This window comes from Oryza glaberrima, chromosome 1 (genome assembly GCF_000147395.1).
Source record: "Oryza glaberrima chromosome 1, OglaRS2, whole genome shotgun sequence".
Lineage (NCBI taxonomy): Eukaryota > Viridiplantae > Streptophyta > Magnoliopsida > Poales > Poaceae > Oryza > Oryza glaberrima.
The window spans coordinates 1,785,391-1,803,585 of NC_068326.1; the positions used below are offsets into that span (position 1 = coordinate 1,785,391).

General features: G+C 44.3%; 2 protein-coding genes across 2 annotated transcripts; one reads left to right on the forward strand and one right to left on the reverse strand.

Annotated features, from left to right (window-relative positions):
- Positions 1–9,458: 9,458 nt before the first annotated feature.
- LOC127754396 (putative lipid phosphate phosphatase 3, chloroplastic) lies at positions 9,459–13,308 on the forward strand. Its single transcript, XM_052279915.1, has 9 exons — positions 9,459–9,567; positions 9,720–9,888; positions 10,771–10,992; positions 11,084–11,171; positions 11,275–11,384; positions 11,494–11,587; positions 11,981–12,169; positions 12,256–12,315; positions 12,426–13,308. The coding sequence occupies exons 2-9, from the start codon at positions 9,871–9,873 to the stop codon at positions 12,584–12,586; spliced, it is 942 nt and encodes a 313-aa protein (XP_052135875.1). The 5' UTR covers positions 9,459–9,567; positions 9,720–9,870; the 3' UTR covers positions 12,587–13,308.
- Positions 13,309–14,144: 836 nt separating this feature from the next.
- Positions 14,145–15,023, reverse strand: LOC127760030 (uncharacterized). Its single transcript, XM_052284238.1, has one exon. It carries the CDS (start codon positions 14,810–14,812, stop codon positions 14,513–14,515), a length of 300 nt encoding a protein of 99 aa, XP_052140198.1. The 5' UTR covers positions 14,813–15,023; the 3' UTR covers positions 14,145–14,512.
- Positions 15,024–18,195: the final 3,172 nt, after the last annotated feature.

Genomic DNA, 18,195 nt, shown 5'->3' on the forward strand with positions numbered 1-18,195 from the left:
TTGACGTATAAGTTAGGTATCGCGTATAGAGTAATAGCAAGCACCAGCTGGAGAAAAAGCTAAGGTAGTTCTTGCGTGGCAAAAGGGTACGCACCAGAAGAACTGAACTAACTTAGTTAATTAACAACGGATGTGCTTTTGTTGGAGAAGGGTATCTTAACGGGTTAATTAATCATGTGTTGGTGCTGCTATATGTTGAGACATAGTAACAGATAGTAGGTACAATCGATAGATCATCATGATGGATCAATGCAATGGGTTGCAGATTAGAGCAACCTAAAACGCTAGCAATCGATTGGTCAACGAGAGCTTGGGTGATGTACGTATGTACGTGCTGGAGCAGGAGAGGAAAATAACAATATCATGTGTCGCGCTGTTTCAGGATGATTACATCAGATGGAAATATTGGACTACATGAATGCATGACTGATGACGAATTAATAAAATGGAACTGAATATTTTTTTTTGAACGACTCGCTCAAAGACGGTGCGAAGTTATATTGATAGAGTAGGAAAAAATTATAAGATTACAACCCTGGAGGGTCGTAACCAGGAAAAAAGAAAATAATACCACCACACACCGACAGCACCAACACATAAGCCGGGAGAAGGTTAGCACCGGACCGGCCGCCGCTAAGCGCGACCGACCGCCGCTAAACCAATAAAGGAACATAAACGGGATCGCCCAAGCCCTCACAACCAACATAAAGCCCAACTCCTAGAGCGAGCTTGGACCAATCGATCTAGAGGTTTCAGCTAGGGGATGCCAAAACGACATCTTCAAGAAGAGAAACGACGGAAAACCGCCGCCGCTGTCCGTCGGGGCTCAAAGGAGCCCCGACTGGGCTTTCACCCGGCAAACACCCTTGAGGGGGTGAGACAGCACGACAACGCCCTCAGGAGGGGGAATTAACCATCGTTGCCGATCCGGCCAAGGCCGGGCTAGGTTTTCACCCGCCGTTCACCACCTGCAAATCCACGGCTAACGCACCGATGCTCCTCCACCACTCAACCTCTACCGACATGTGGGACTACTACACCGACGCCCCCCGCCGACTAGCCTTCGTGCGCCGAAGACCGCGCCACACCCACCGGCAGCTCCTCCTCATACCGAGGTCGCCTCCTCCACCACCGGCCGCGCCTCTCGCACCAAGCCGGCCTCCATCTCCGCCACCCGCGCCTCTCGCGCCGAGCCGGCCTCCGCTGCTATCGGCTGCGCCACTCTGCGCCAAGCCGGATCCGACCCCTTCTCTAAACGCTGCCGTGCCGGCCAAATGCAACCGTCTGCCACGCCCTCGGCTAACCGTCCAAGGCCACCATGCCTCGCCCCACCTTAGCCACGGTCGTGTAGCCACGGTCGCCACGACCGTGCCTCCTCCCACCGCACCACGGTCGCCACCACACCAGCAAGCCGCCCGAGGCCATCAGGGCCACGCGCCGTGCATCTCACCGGTAGACTCCTTCCCTGCCTCCACTTGCTGCCGCCCACACCCACGCCAACTATTTCCACAACAGCCGCGACGGCCGCCGCCCCAGCCACAGCCACGCCAGCCGCCATAGACGCCGTTGCCGTCGCCACACGGGAGTCGGCCTCCCCGTTCCCTCCATGCAGCCGCACCCCACCGCCTGACCACCGCTGCTACAACCGCCGCCGTGCACTGAGCCTGGGTAGGGAGGCGGATCTAGCCACCTCGCCCCCCAACCCCCACGCCACCGCCGCCTCCTCCGCCAGCTGAGGTCGCCAGCAGTATGCATGCCGCCGCCGCGAAACCTTGTCCACGCCGCCGCCTCGTCCGGCTCGCCACCGAACGCCTCGTGTACAACCCCGCCAGCAGCATGCATGCCACCGGCCGCCAACCACGCCGCCGACACCGCCCACGCGCTGGCTTGGCTCCCCGCCGCCCGGAGCAACAAATCCAGCCATGGGGGGCCCGGATCCGTGTTTCCCAGTGCCGGATCCGAACGCCGCCGGCGGCTTCCCTCGGCGCCGGCGTCTTGCTGTCCGCTCCGATTTTGCCGGCGCCCCGACCGTGAAGACCGCGAGCGAGGGAGGGAGTGCCCCGCCGCTGCCGTCCTTGCGGGCCGGCGACGGCTCGGACAGCGGCGAGGCGGGAGGGGGGAGGAGAGGGGCGGGAGCGGCACGGCTTGTTTCGCCGCCCGTGTCGCCCCCGGGGCAGGGCGACCGAGCGGTGTGGAGGCTCCTATAGAACTGAATATTTTTCGGCAGGCAATAAAATGATGAGATGGATATTGTTAAAGATGACTCGTGATACAGATAGCGTGTTGTTCATATCTCTTTTTTTGTTTCTCTCTATCGATCCTATGTCATCATGTATAATCGATCCATTGATGGATGAACAGCTAGCACGGACGCACTGATCGATCACGTATGTAGAGTAGTACAGTAGAGAGTGTTCCTTTTCCGTGACTGGGCCGACACGATGAATCGATGGGCGGATTTTGCTTGAAGCGAACGCCTCGCCCAATCCAATCCAATAATCCAACCCATCACCCGGCTGCCGGGTCCTACATGTGCGGATCAGAGTCGGACGCGGGGGCGAGGCGAGTGCCCCTCGTCCGCCCGGAGAGGCAGCGCACACGGCGTCTGCCACGACATCCGACGACTGACGCAGCGGATGGAAAAGGAGAACGTCGCGTCAAACGGCCGATCTATCCAGCGAATTCCCCCGTACTCCGCGCTTGGAAGCCGCACGTCTCGCTCGACTCCCCCGCGCGCGCATCCACGGCGTCCCCGCCCGCGTGCCGAGCCGTGGAGCGGCCGCGCGCGAGGGCCTCTCCGCGCTCGTGACGCTGCGTGCGTGCGTGCGTGGTCGTGTCTCTCTCTCGCGAGTACGTGCTGCCGCGCTGTGTGTCCAGCTGCTACCTGGCAACGTACGACTTCGTGCTGGCCGGCCGGCCAGCTTCGATTCTTCACTCCTCACACAACTGATGCACTAACCGGTGAGAGACGTACGCCGCGATACTAGTTAATACTAGTGCATTAGCTAGCTGCTTTTATGCTCTTCTGCACTAGTAGTGTGTAGTAGTTCCCCGTCTTGACAGACTTGACTGAATAATTGGTCTCCGTGAACATGGCTGCGATCAGGTCTTGACTGAATACTTTGGATCGATCGATCGAATCGACGATTATGCATGCGCAGGCCGGTCGTCGCATGGATTCACCGTCTTTTTTCTCACTTTCCACCGATCGGCGTGTGTGTTCGTTGAACAAATCAATACGGATTGTCCCCCCTAGTGCTGGATGATGATGGTGCGCTCGTACGTAGTATGCCTTACTACGTTGCTGACGAATTTACTTACTGACAAGCGCAACAAATTACTAATTAATTTAATTAATTCGCAGTTAGGGATAACCCTAACACGTACTACTATACTAGTACGCTAGATAGTACTGGTACGAGTACTTGTGAAGAACTGTCGACGATTGAAGATTGATAGATTTATCTATCTGCTTTGTTTTTCTGGCATAGATCGAGCCATGACCTTTTTAATTTGGAGCTAGCAATCAGCGATTGCTGATGCAACAACCCCTCTCCTCTTGTCGCTTGAATGCGTAGGCAACTCGTATATTTATCAAGTTGTCGTTCATGTACGCATAAAGCGAAAAAAACATCGTCAGAAAGCAACTCTATAACTGAATAAGAATTAAGGAAACTAGCAAGCGTTAGTATATATCAAGGAGGACAAACCCATCGCCATCCGAGTTACCTCATGTCCATGAAAGAACACATTTCATATCCACAAGCAAATTAAAGATGAAAGATAATTAATCATCTACTCATGCCCCATTTCAGTGAAATCTTGTTTCATGCATAACTAGTGCTGCATCAGTATATAGCATAACCCCAATAAGAAGATATGAGCAAAACACTCACCAATTCGACATGGACATCCACAAGTCCCCAATGGCGGCTGAATTCAAGCACGATGGGAATTGTCCAACACCATAGTCGATCGGTCATGTTCACAACTTCACATCCGATGCGCATGCAAGTGATCATTGAACAGCAACAACAGTAACAGACAAATAAACAGATGGAAATATAGTCTCGTGTGAAATTTCTTGCGACGTGAGAGATATATGCATGTGACAGTGTTACCGTGCCGTCCGATCGTTATCCAACGGCGACAAATTAGTGTGAGTTTGTGTATGCCTCGGTCAAAAGTCGCTAGCTGCCGATTAAATAGTCCGGCAATTGCAGAGGTGGTTGGTGTTGATCCTATGATAGAAAAGACTCAGCATTTTGATGGTGAATGGCGATTATGACCAGCCACCTGCTTTCTCCTACACGTCCCAGTTTCTCTCTCGAGCTGAAAGCTACCTCTGCTTTTTTTTTTTCTAAAAAAAAAATCTGGTGCAGATATCTGATTGCTTGATCTCTTATAGGGAAAGGTCATATCATGATGCCCTTTGTGCAAGAACTTTGATCGTGTAAAAAAGAAGCCATTTATCTCGTATTTCATTTGTTAGGTACTCCAATTAGCAGAACCTACATGTGCTTAGTGAATGTTTTTACCAGCAGCAAAATTAGGTAAAGAGACATACAGGTTGCTCTGCTGATGCACACAAGAGCTGATCGATCTCCTGGTGCAGCTAACACTTCCATCCAACTGTTTTAACTGTCGAGGTAATTGGCCTCAGTAATACATGACTCCTCTGTCCAATATAAATGCAGCATAATACAAATTCATAGTCATAATCAATACTATGTAGAATTGTTTTTCTGATCTTTAGTATTACGTGGAGATGGTCAGTCCACGCTCTTCTGGACTAACCGGTGGATCGATGGTCGCTCGATAGCTTCTATAGCTCCTGACCTCCTCCATGTCGTGCCTCCACGCTTCCGGGGATCGCGCACAGTTGCTGCTGGGTTAGCGAACAACTCCTGGGTTGGTGATATACGTGGCGCCCTCACTGTCCCGGTCATCTCTCAGTTCCTGTTAGTCTGGGACGCGGTGCTTCCTACCCAGCTCTCGCTGAGTGTTGAGGATCACCTCGTCTGGCGTTGGACGGGGGACCAGTGCTACTCAACGCGATCGGCGTATCGGGCGTTCTTCCTTGGTCAGCACTCTTTTGCCTGTGCCGACTTACTCTGGCACGTGAAGGGCCCTGCTAAATGCAAGTTCTTCCTTTGGTTTGCATTTCAGCAACGCTGTTGGACTGCCGATCTTCTCCAAAAGCGTGGTATCGATAGCCACTCTGTTTGCCCCTTTTGCGCTCAGGAGCTTGAGACAGCGAACCACATCTTCATCGATTGCGTGTTCCCTCGGCAGGTTTGGCTCCGTGTGTTGTCCCCTCCTGGCTGGGCTGCCCTCTCTCCCCCTCGTGGCAGCTGGCTCCAAGATTGGTGGTCATCCTCTAGGGTATGTTTACCTGAGCACCTCCGCAGCGGCTTCGACTCCTTGGTACTCCTAGTCTCCTGGCAGCTGTGGAAGGAACGAAACTCTAGGGTTTTCGACTCTGCGCTCGCTTCGGTCGCAGTGGTTCTAGAGTCCATCCGCTCGGAGGGCCAGCTGTGGTCTTTAGCTAGCATTGCTTTTTTTGGGGATTTCTTGGGAGTGTAGCGTGGCTCTGCCCCCTTCCGCTGTTTGGAGTTGCGCTTTTAACCGTCGTAGTAGTTCCTAACTTCAAGTCCCCCCCTTTTAGACATAAGCCAGTATGGTTGATTGCTTTGTGTAACAAAAACTCTTTTCCTGCTAATATATTGACGTGCAATTTTTTTGCGCGTTCGCTAAATCTTTAGTATTACGTGATTTATATAAAATATATACTATTTGTATAAATTAAAGTGTACATATTGATTTTGATAAATTTAATTGGTTTTTATGTAAATTTGAGCATATTTATTCACATTATTTTCAATCCACCTTATTTTAAATAATATTTAGTAGGATCATAGTATCAGGGTACTATCTAAGATTTCGTAAGATCGTGTGGAAATAAATAGTTAGATCGAGATACTATAAAAATTAGGATACTAGGGGTCAGTATCATTTCTACTTCGTGGATTGTAGTATCATAAGATTAAGATACTAGAATACTAATCGAGATACTGATAATTTTGATTTTAGATATATCACATCTTCATTAGGTTGAACTGATATTAGAACGGAAGGAGTATTATTTACAATGCACATTTATTGTGAAGTTGATGAGATGCATGTGGGGCCCACCATCCGACATGGGCCAATAGGATTGGGTGACCGGGCCATCATGGTATCAGCTGATCAGGGTGATGGACCAAATGGATTAGTCAGGGTGGGCCATAAACAACGGGAGGGCCCCACCCCAATGTTCCTTCTCCAATCTCCAGCATTATCCATGGCGACAATTGCTACACCTCCCCATCTCCATGAGTGCCAATTCGACCACATCGAAGTCTCTCAAGTATGAAACGGAGAAGACGACGTATACGTGCATGCAGGATTGGGCTCATTCTAGGCAACACAACGCAGGATTGTCGATTGCTCTGTGACAACGACGCATTCCTGTTGTTTTTTCATGCAACTGTTCTGTAGCATATTTCTCTTCACTACTGCCTATCCAATTTCTGAAATATTATCGTTTCAATCATTTGAACCAAGGTGATGTTTGGTCTGCACCCCACCTTGTCTGGTTCAAATTAGAAAGAGCATAACTGGAGCAAAAGAAGGTCATCTCATATTCTCGTTTTCAGTCTATATTCAGCAACAGCAACAATAATAATCTGAAGATGCTTAATTAGCACTTTTCAGAGTTTCGCTTTGATTTTACGCGCAAGAATGAATGCCGCTTAGTAAAACAGCTTACCTGCGTGCTAGACAAAGGTTTTGTTGATAAACTGCTGTGCACATGGCTAAACAGTGCACCATACTTTATCTGCACCCTGTGTAATGCAAATTTGTACTTCTTTTTTGAAAAGACACTCCAAATTCGTACTCCTGGTGCCATCTAATGAACATAAACTCCTAGTTTAAAAAGAAGCTCAGTGTCAATAATTAATGGATGCTCATCATAATGGGAATCTTACCAGAACATGGGTGATGAGAGGCCCTTTGGTTTAGTAATTAGAAAAACAATTATATGAGGACATGTTTGGTGTACCAGCAAAAACTTATTTTTGGCAAGTGGGCTTAATGGACATCAGGTCATGCATGCATCTATGCTAATTTCTTAAGAACAAAGGGTAAAGCACCCATATATCATTTTCTTTCATGTTTTGTACTCCTTGCAAATCTGTTAGTACATTGTAATTAGATACCTGGAGGATATATATTAGGATGAGTATACAGTAACCATTAAATTTCCTTTGATTTAAGTAATGAAGCGATAGTATCAGGCACATGAGAAGAATTGTTCAGCTAAAAAGATTGTTCCTTTGTGATTCTTTTGGTGTCTAGTAGGCTCAACATAGGCTTTGTATGCACGACAGCCTTAGTCGTTGACTTAGTTTTCCATGTTAGTTCATACGACGTTGACATGGATTGGATAACATGATAAACTAATTAATCTTCTCCCTCACCATCTTCAGGAAACTGAGTGGAGTTCAATGTGCAGCTACCGTTTCTTCTCTCATCATTGCAGCACTCCATAAACCTACTTCTGAACCTTGTAGATCACTTAATCTATGTGTGTTAACTTGTGTGCAGAGTTGTATAATGGTGCTGAAAGTGACCGGTGTATATGGATGTGTGTAGAGAGCAATCAGGATAGCACAATAGGCTCTACTAGTTTTCTTGTCAACTGGATTAGAGTAGTCTTATGGACCCATCGATCTCTCAAGGAGAAACTCATGCATCCATGTGATGTCTCTGGCTGCATATACTCCATCAGGGCCCATGCCTTTTGCTGCTGAAACTGGTTAAGAAGCAGTTGATTTATCTCTACCGTCTGATCTGAGTTATGTGAAATTAACCCAGCTAATATGATCTGAGCCCATGGATATAAAACATTTTTATTATTTTCTTTTAAAAATGTAAGTTTGAGGTTTTATATATGTCCAAATTGGACAAAGGAAGGACCGTTTTGAATAGTAGGAATGAAAAAAAAAGAAGAAATTAAAAAAACACAGAATTCTAACATGAATGAAAGTGTAAAACAGAATTGCAAAACACAAGAAAACATAGAGGAATGACCGTTTAATTGGACCGTAAGAAAAACATAGAAATCGAATGAGAGAGATAGACTCAAATGAAATTTTCCAATTGCTTTGAGCTCTTGTTAAGTTTCCTCTAAAATCTCTATAGAATTGTCCATTCCATAGGGATATACTTTGATTCAAATGCATTCATAGCAATTTTTCCTATATAATTGAAATTCTCTAAAATTCCTATGTTTTTCTTCCAAAACGAAGGGACCTAAAGCTATAGGTAAAATTTACAGGATACACACCATCCCAAAATAAATTTATTTTTCACCCATCCTATACATATCCATGTAAAGTTAGAGTACCTCGTTTTCTTTAATTCATAATATAGTTATTCTTTTTAAATATATTTTAATGTATTTATTCTCGTTTTGAAAAAAAAAACTTATTTTGAGATAGTCGGGGGAGAAGAAAATGAACTATTCTGAGGAGTGAGGATGTGATTCCAAGATGCAAACGTGCAAGCGACGGACTCTTGTTGTCTCAGCGAATCATGCAATGTCAAATTGATCCAACGATGAGGTGGATCCTACGAGGAGGAGCATATATTATGCGGGCCCCACATCCTGACAGGGCAACGAGCAGCTTAAAGAGAATCGAATCTCTCTTTGCTCCCCTGCAAAATTAGGCCGCGTCCTCTTCTCCATTTTCCAGCTAGACCTCGTCGTGATTTTGGATTTGGAAAAACCCCTTTCTTTTAAACAGATAAAATCAACAGTTCTATGACGAAGAAGAAACAGGATTAGTACGTATACTACAGTACTAAGGCTGTACTGTGTTTGCTGCAGTCTTGCACATGAAACGGCAGGCTGCCACGTCATAGGCGTACGTGTGACGCTGTTCCGGCGTGTACGAAGCACGTGGCATCCTGCAGGAGCATCACCGCCGCAAGCCAATCCAAATCGGTTGATTTTTCTCTTTTTTTATATAAAGGATTTATTCTTTTCTTTTTTTCTTTGCGGGGATTTCATATAGGATTTTCTTTTGAGTGCAGCCGTCATTGTTGAAAGAACCAGTATGATTTTCTTTGCATTGCCATGTCAAAAAAGAAAAAGAAAAAGAAAGATAAGAGAGAGACTCTTTGCATTGGTAGGCTTAGTTGGCCCAGATTGTAAGCAGACCTAGTTATATTGTGGGCTTGGTTTCAGCCCATACGAAAGGAGAAGGCCATGATGATGCGGAATTCCCAGCCCATGTCGCCACCGCTTTAGGCGCAGCCGACCGGAATTCACTCTCTCACGATTCCCGATGCTCGCGAAGTTTCTTTTCTCCGTTTCTCGCCTCGTCCCCTTCCACACGACTCTACTAAAAAAACTCGATCGTCTCTCTAAAAAAAAAAAGACTCGATCGAATGAAAAGAGGATTTTCTTCTTCTTCTTCCCCAATGAGCTCGTTGAGTTCTCGCTTCCATCGCTACTAGGTACGCACCACAACCATTGCATTCTTTTTTCGGTTTTTACAGTCCTGGTTATTCAGCTCGTATGCTAGGCAGTTAGGGTTTTGGAGCGGTTTAAACATTAAAGCTGTCAATAAAAGTTTTTTTTCTCTATCTAATTGTGCTTTTGGATTTAGGGATTTGGATTACGCTGCGAATGCAATACTGATGTCTTGAAGAAAATTCTGAGGAAGTTGGTTGCTTGGTTCAGTGGAAACCCGGGGAATTTGTACTGCCTTGGGGCACAGGTTCGCATCCATCTGCGGTGATTTTGTTCTGCAGTCCTCAATGCGTGGAGAGAATACGGTGAGACCAATGAGCTCTTTGCATTCTGTTCAACTCTTGACTGCTCTGATGTGCTTTGCAAAAGGATGTTCGATTTGACAGATGTATAGTACTCTTTACATCTGAAATTCCTCGCACCATTGAGACGCATGAAATTCCTAAATCCTAATGCGCTTTACATTGATTGATCGGATACTTAGTTTGGCGATGCTTGTGATTTCAGTGTTGCTTTTTGCCCCTAATGTGTAATCTGTATCTGACCTTCCTCTTGCATAGGGTGTTAGGCAATTAGTCTAATGCTGCTTCCTGTAAGAGCAAGGATAATAGTGGGCTATAAGCAAGCTATATGTTTATGTAGAAGAGAGAGATAAACAAAAGTGGGGAGTGTTGGCTCTCATGCAAGAGCTAACTGCACACAAACTCCAAGAAATATGCATTAAATTCATGGTGAGAGAAAGAGAGAGGATGAAGAAAATAAAGATAACCTTATAGCCAACCTACTATACATGTTAGCTTTAACATTGACTAATAGTAATTAGTGAGCTGTACTATTAAACTTGCTCTAATCTGTGGAATGCAATTTTCCCCTTCGTCGTAAGTCTTGAGTAACGTGTTGGAATATTTATGATGCGATTATTACATGAAACCAAGTATCGTTAGGATTTGCCTCAGAATCAAAATTGGGGCCAATACTCAATAGGACTCATGTTCAGATATGATGTTCACATTTAGATGTGAAGCAATATATTCTAATTAACATCCTAGTTGAACTTATCTGATGTTGCAATAATGCAAGTTATGTTTACCTCCTGAAACTCAAATGCTGGTCATATCTAGGCTTAATTATGGTACGCCTGCTTGTAGAATACTGATGTTCTTGGTATAAGTATTAATTTTCAACAGGATGGGAGGAGGGAGGTTCAGCTGGGCCCTCACACGATTCAGACACATGGAGTTAGATTGGCCAGAAATCACCTGCATGATTGGGTCGTTCTTATTTTACTTGCTGCAGTTGTGATTGCCCTGCATTTCGCTCCTCCATTTAGCCGGTTTGTTGGGAAGGATATGATGACTTATGTTAGTTACCCGGTGAAACAAAGCACTGTACCAGCATGGGGTGTTCCTGTATGTATCCGAACCTCTGCAATTCCATTTCCTTATACAAACTCAATACACGCATTCATCGCTGATATTGGATACCCGGTCCTCTTGGCAGATAATATCCATAGTTTGCCCTGTAATTATCTTTCTATCCGTTTATATCGCTAGAAGAGATGTCTATGATCTTCATCACGCAACATTAGGTGATTGTCGATGTCTCCATTTTCTTCTGATGGTTCACTACTTCTGAATACAAAGTTCTGAATTTCATATACCGAGAAACTCATCAGAATGTTAATTCTGCAGGTGTGCTTTACTCGGTGCTGATAACTGCAGTTGTAACTACTGTGGTAAAGAATGCAGTAGGAAGACCTAGGCCAGACTTCTTTTGGCGGTGTTTTCCTGATGGAAAGCAGGTAGAGTTTTCCTCAAATGTTTATGCACAAATAGTTCTACCATTTTATGTTGCTTGTTATTTGTCAATTTTGAAACTGACAAGGCACTGTTCTGGTAATTTTATCTCAGTTATATGATCAAGTGACAGGTGATGTGATTTGTCATGGAGAGAAAAGCTTCTTAAAGGATGGACGCAAGAGTTTTCCTAGTGGACACACGTCGTGTAAGTTTGTAACTTTAGTGCGTATCTACACTGGATGTGATTTTTGATGGATAAGTTTGCATTTCCTAGTAGCTGGTAGTTTGAGGTATCAAGTATCAATCACTGGTTAAAGGTTGTCAACAAGTGCTGCGTATCCTACCCGTAGCTCAGTTATTATAATGTTTTGTACCATTGTTTCAAAAATAATGTTTTGTACCTGGACGGCTGGACCTTGACTCGATAGTCTGGATCCTCGTGTTGTATGTCTTATTGTCTGTCTGGCATGATCATAGTTATGTCAGGTGAATACCATGTGAATACCACTTCCATTGTTACATGAAAAACTGTGAAGTAATTTGTACACTGATTTTCTAAATCCATGACTAGATTATTTTACACAAATAATGCTTCCAGGGTCTTTTGCTGGACTTGGATTTCTGTCACTCTACCTATCTGGCAAAATTAAGGTGTTTGATCGCCAAGGTCATGTTGCCAAACTCTGCATTATGATTCTTCCCCTTCTTATTGCTTCACTCGTCGGGATTTCTAGAATAGATGACTATCGACACCACTGGGAGGATGTGTTTGCTGGCGGCCTACTAGGTCTGTTCTTCTCCCCCTGTCCTTCTCCACATACGTATTGCACACTTTCATACTCATAATGATCACATTGAATTGATATGTTTCAGGATTTATCATGGCGATGCTCTGTTACTTGCACTTCTTTCCACCTCCATACCATCATCAAGGTTTTTCAGCTTTCTTAAGCAAATTCGTTCACCAAGGAATGGTTTCTCTCTTCCTTAAGCAAATTTGAATATTCCTTTTTGAAAGTGGCTCTCTTCCTTTTCATCTTAAGGTTGGGGACCGTATGCATACTTCCATATGCTTGAGGAGCTTCAAGTGGCCAACTCCCACAATGCAGAAAGCCAGCAGTCAGTGTGTGGGCATCATGTTGAGCTATCTAGACAACACAATAGCAGGACATCAAGAAATGATCTGGAAGCTGGCCGTGTGTAACATCCCTAGCATGTTGAAAACCGAGGAAGCGGCATGTACAGTAAGCATGACTAAACCTTCTATGCTTGTAATCAACAAATATTAGCAACTAGAGCTCAAGCCTCATACTGAATTATCCAACTATCATGTGTGAAATCATAAAGTTAGCATATGCTAGCGTAGTCGTCCCCAGGTCTACGTCTACCTGTTGCGTCCAAATCGTTTCCATGTCTTAGTGTGTTTTAGTTGCTAGTGGAAGTACTGATTGGGAACTTATTCCTGAGTTAAAAAACGAAACATAATGGAGGTCCGAAAATGACTGTCACATGGGCCTTCAACATGTCTTCCAGGTTGCACCGTCCAACGGTGTAGTGTTCCTAACTCTGTCAGTTCTTAGGCAAGAGCGCAATCTCCATCGAATAATCGCTTGATTCTCCATTCTTGGTCTTATTCCAAGCTAAAGAGAATAGATCAAGATCTTAATTGCTAAGTTAGAGGCTAAAGCACTAGGCTGAATTCTCTACTTTACACCATGAGTGCAAATGCGGTCTGTTGTATGTTTTGTTAATCTTGTCGAAAAAGCATGATTGGCATTATTAAATACACTTACCACATAAGAAATGTCGCATACTTTGGTGGTTTATTATGGATGGGATAGTAAACATGCGCCGTCTTTGCCTTTCTGGTAGAATCGCACCGAATTCTCTGTTTAGGTGTTCAGCCAGAAAGCAGTCTTTACTCTTTACCACTTCATGAACCTATGTTTGGAATATAATATACTAACTCTTAATGATTTAGGGTATAACAGCTGTTAAAAAAAACTTACAGAAAGCAACTAATTCACTTTCACTGTTCCACAAACACAAATAAAAGGAGGAAAGAAGCACTCCTTTTCCATTTCCTGCACACGCAGACAAGTTGATGTGATGAATATGGATGATAGATTTTTACCTCAGTATCTATATCTGTATTCCGATGCTCTTCGGAAATGGTTAAACACAAGGCATAACAAATGGAATAAGTTGAAAAGGAGAAAAGGAACGAGTGGCTTAAAGGAGCTGCTATTGGACGAGCACAAGTATATGCACATAGGAAAATCTTCTTAGGATTTCATCAATAAAACTGCAGCTGTCCACATGTCAAGAACCCTGAACAGAGAAACAGAAGAACCGTAAAGAGAAAAGGAGGTATCCATCTTCTTATGTGTAAATACAGTGTCAGTTGTTATCTCCATGTCCCTTTTTTATTTGCCGGCATAAACTTTTGTCTTCCTGTAGCCTTGTACCCTCGCTTTTAATGTCCAACATCCAATAGTGAGTACTTTATGCACAGAACAATTGATGTTCTTGCTGGGTAGTATATGCTAGTTCAAGTGAATACACAGAACAATTGATAATTTATCAACTTTAAAGCACTTCCAATAAACAGTTTGCCCATCCTATTCCAATCACAATGTTTGTGCAAACGATGAAAGAGTCATAATTAATTGGAATTTAAACAGGAATTCCCAATGTCATCTGGTAGTACTCATTATCAGGTTGTTCTGAACAACACTGCACTAGCACAATACACAAGTCTGTAAAGTAAGAAGAGGTTCCACATAGCAAAAGCTGACATTAGCACTGAATGTACACAAGATCGATCCACTTGATTATATGATACAAGGAGGAGGAGGAGGCAGCTACAAGAACAAGCAACTACACAAGCCAACAAAACTGACAAATACCTGTACTAAGTACTAACAAAAGTTCTCTGAACCTTTTGTCACACACAAGACTCCAAGACAGAACTAACTCTGCTCCCATGTGTGCCTTCCATTTCTCAGCAGATGGGAGGACCAAACAGAACAGAAAAACTCTTTGCACTAAACTATCTCTCGATCGTCTGCAAATTAACCTGTAAAAATCTTGTAGCTAATCCAAGTGCGTTACCATGTAGTAAATGCAACTAGTAGACATGACCCGGATACCTCGAGATGACCGGAGCAGCAGCAGCTGGCTGCTTTACCCCCGTGTCATCAGCGACCTTGCTGTTCCTCGCAGCGGCCGGCGGCTTCGGCGACGGCTGGTCGGCGGCGCGGCCGTAGACATCCCTTGTTGCGGCGGCGGCGGCGGTGACGGGTTTTCTTGCGACGTCGTTGTTGGCTTTGCGGCCTGTCTCGTCGGTGGCCACGGTGGTGTAGCCTCGGTAGTAGTCGTCGCCGCCGCCAACGCCAACGCCAAAGCAGGTGCCCAGCTTGAAGCACATGCTCGACTGCTGCTGCTAGCCAAGCCGATGATCTAGTTACTAGGTTGGTGTTGGCGATGCCTTGACACGAATGATAGTGGCGCGGTGAGCGTTATGTGTATATATAGACCGAGCTGACCTAAGTTGGGGAGAAGAGTCTTGGCATCTCGCGGGGTCCGGTTCAGACGGCTAGTTGCGTTGCGTTGCTTTGCGGTTGCGCGGCGTACGTGGAACCGAGGCTGCCTTAACCCAACCCAACGTAGGCGCGTCGAGCGTGCGTGCGTGCGTTCATGGGACTATTCGCGGGTGCGTTGCTGTGGTGGGCGGTGTCGCGTGCGTACGTACGTGCGCGCGCGCGGGGCGGCATCGTTATTGGCATCGGCATCGGCGCGTCGTGGTGGATTGGAGGGGAACGAGAGAGAGACAGGCGGATTGGGCAGGCAGGGGCGGCGGGCGGCCTCGCATGCTGCTCGACAAGAATCTACCGGAGCGGCGGGGGACGGTGGTGGGGTACGTTTGGTTGCAATCATATTATGCACCGGGCTGACCTTACCGTTGTTTGCTCGCTTGGGGACAGAGTCGATCCTCGCTTACCAGCTTGACAAGTTTGACACCGGGGAGAAAATGAACGGAGTAGGAACTTATTCTCTTATTATTATACGGAGAATTTATATTAGAATTTTTTTTTAAGACGATGGAACCGTAACTTCTGACCTCTGTACCTATAGTTATGCAGTTAGCACACATTGGCATCGGATGTCAAAATAAACAAAAGCATTCGATCCAAAGCTATAATGGAAGACGATTTTCAATTTATAACCACTTTGCATAATCTGGTGTGACCAAACTTTAGGTAGCCAAAACTCAGACAAACCTTTGGCTTCATCCGGGTACTTTTGCACAGTAATTGATCAAGGCCACGGATAAGCAATTAATTGTTCCCATTAGAGTTGTTTGTATGCCATATTTTTCACTCATTTCACACGTACCAATACAAAGTTAAAAAGAATTAGAATACCCTTAGCTCCATCAAATCCCATTAGTATTATCCTCACTTTATTTACTTCCAATAAATTTGTATTAAAAATGAACTTACTTTAGAACAAACAGGAGGAGAAAAAAATGAACTCATTTTAGGACCGAAGGAGTATTTCTTAAGTGGATTTAGGACGGATGCAGTGCAGATTGTTTCGGATGTCAGAAATATTTGCAAAGTCAGTATGAACTTGGCTCATAAACAAACTAAAATTGTCATACGTTACGTGTATATACGATCAATACATCTAAAATTGTCAGACGTTACGTGTATATACGATCAATACAACGTCATGTCAGCGGTACAACTGGAAATAATACTCAATCAAAAGATCATCATAATAATAAATGTATGCTTAAATACTTAACAAGAATGATCTCCATAACAATATGAAGAGGATGGTGGGGCGCCATCTCAAAAAATTTTAACATAATTTTTACTTCTCATAATAAAACAAGCCAAAAAAAATGTGATTACATATTTTTTAGATAAGACAGATGGTCAAACGTTATGTCCAAAGTTAACTGTGTCAAATATTTATCCTAGATGTAAGTGGGGCAGGTAAGTGGTGTTCTTACCTGCTTATCACAATTCTAACTATTTTTTCTTCCAAGTATTGTACAAGCAAGTGGGAAACGAACCGTTAAGATAGTGAGATTGTTCACTTGTATCCTATCTTTCTTTAAAGTTATCCCCCACTAACTCCTTAAGCTTAACATGCAAAGATACAATATCATTATCCACTAACAAGATGTCACATCATCATCCACTAATTAACAAGATGCCACATCATCATCCACTAACAATCATCACATTTAAACATCATGCAAACATGCTATATCTTTATAGTTTTTATAATTTAAGAGCTTTTTAAATACAAACATGTTAAATTATCATCCAACATAATTCACATAATGTTTCAATGTATATTTTTATTATGTTTTATGATATCCTATATACTTATATAGTTCATCTTCACTTAGTTAGTGCTTAAATGATTAATCTATGGTCCAAATTATATTTCTCCTTTTTTTCCTCTAATTAAGTCGTATCACATCAATTGCTTTTAGTCTTTATATGATTAATCTACGGTCCAAACTATCTCCCTACTTTTCTTCTTTCATAAAGTCATACCACCTTACTTTTTTTACGTTTGAATCACCATTCTACAATTTAAGTTTAAATTATCATAAACCACATTAATTTACTTAATTTGATGTTATCTAGCTATCTTACACGTTATATTTTTTATCATACTAAATTCTTACAGCAATGCGCGGGGTTTCATCTAGTTTTTATTGTTTATATGACCAGATAGAGTAGCTTAGGATGAGTGATCCAATCAATACCGTTAAATAAGTTTTTCAGGAAGAAAACGTGTTTTTATAAAACCTTCAAGTAAATAATTCATGACGATAATTGGACGAGGTACTCCATTATTGCTCGTTTTTTTTCCCCTCCTCAGGGGATCTCGTCTGTTCCAGCGAAGTTCCGGTTCAGACGGCTAGTTCCGCTACGTTGCGTCGCGCGACCTTTGAGACGTGAGCCCGTGACCCCAAACCGCAGCTTAACCGAAGGCGCCTGACGCCTCGCGCGCGTCCGCGGCCTCGCGCTGCCTGCTGTACTGTACATATGTGCGTGTCGCGCGCGCGGGGGCGGCCGGCAGCATCAGCATCGCGTGACGTGGTGTGGACTGTGGAGCTGATGCCGCGGGGAACCACCCAGGCCAACTTTGGCAGGCAGGGGCGGCGACCAGGTGCTCCCACGAGAATCTGTATCAGAGCAGACGGCCGCGGCGGCGATGCCGTGCTGGTGTCTCGTTGCAATCACCAGGGCCTCGACCGTCGTATGCTCGGCTCGCACGACTGGAAACTGAGCTGATCCGTCCCTTACTATACTAGTTACTGGCAGCTTGACAAGTTTGACACCAGCGAAATAATCTTGCCTTGGATATGCCTGTCCATGCACAGGAAAAATGAACGGAGTAGGGATTTATTCCCTCACCATAACTAGTGTGTTCTTTTAAGACGATGGAAGTGGAAGAGCATCCCTTAGTGTATAATTCATGTGAGATACTAGTAAAGATGGGACCCATATCAACCATAGTAGATCCTTAGCAGCCTGAGAAAATTGTTCCATCGTACAAAAGGTCCCATCGTTTGGCTTATTCGTCAAACGATATATTTGCAAACAAAAAGTAATTTATGAATAAAACTTATATACGCGTTCTTAGCGACCTAAAAGCAAAGGCTAAAAAGTAAACTTCGATGAAAAAACCCTAAAATCAACATCAAATTTAAGGTTGAAAATTCAGATTTTAGCTAATAAGTATAAGCATAAGTGAAAAGATAAAAATAGCTTTAGGAAT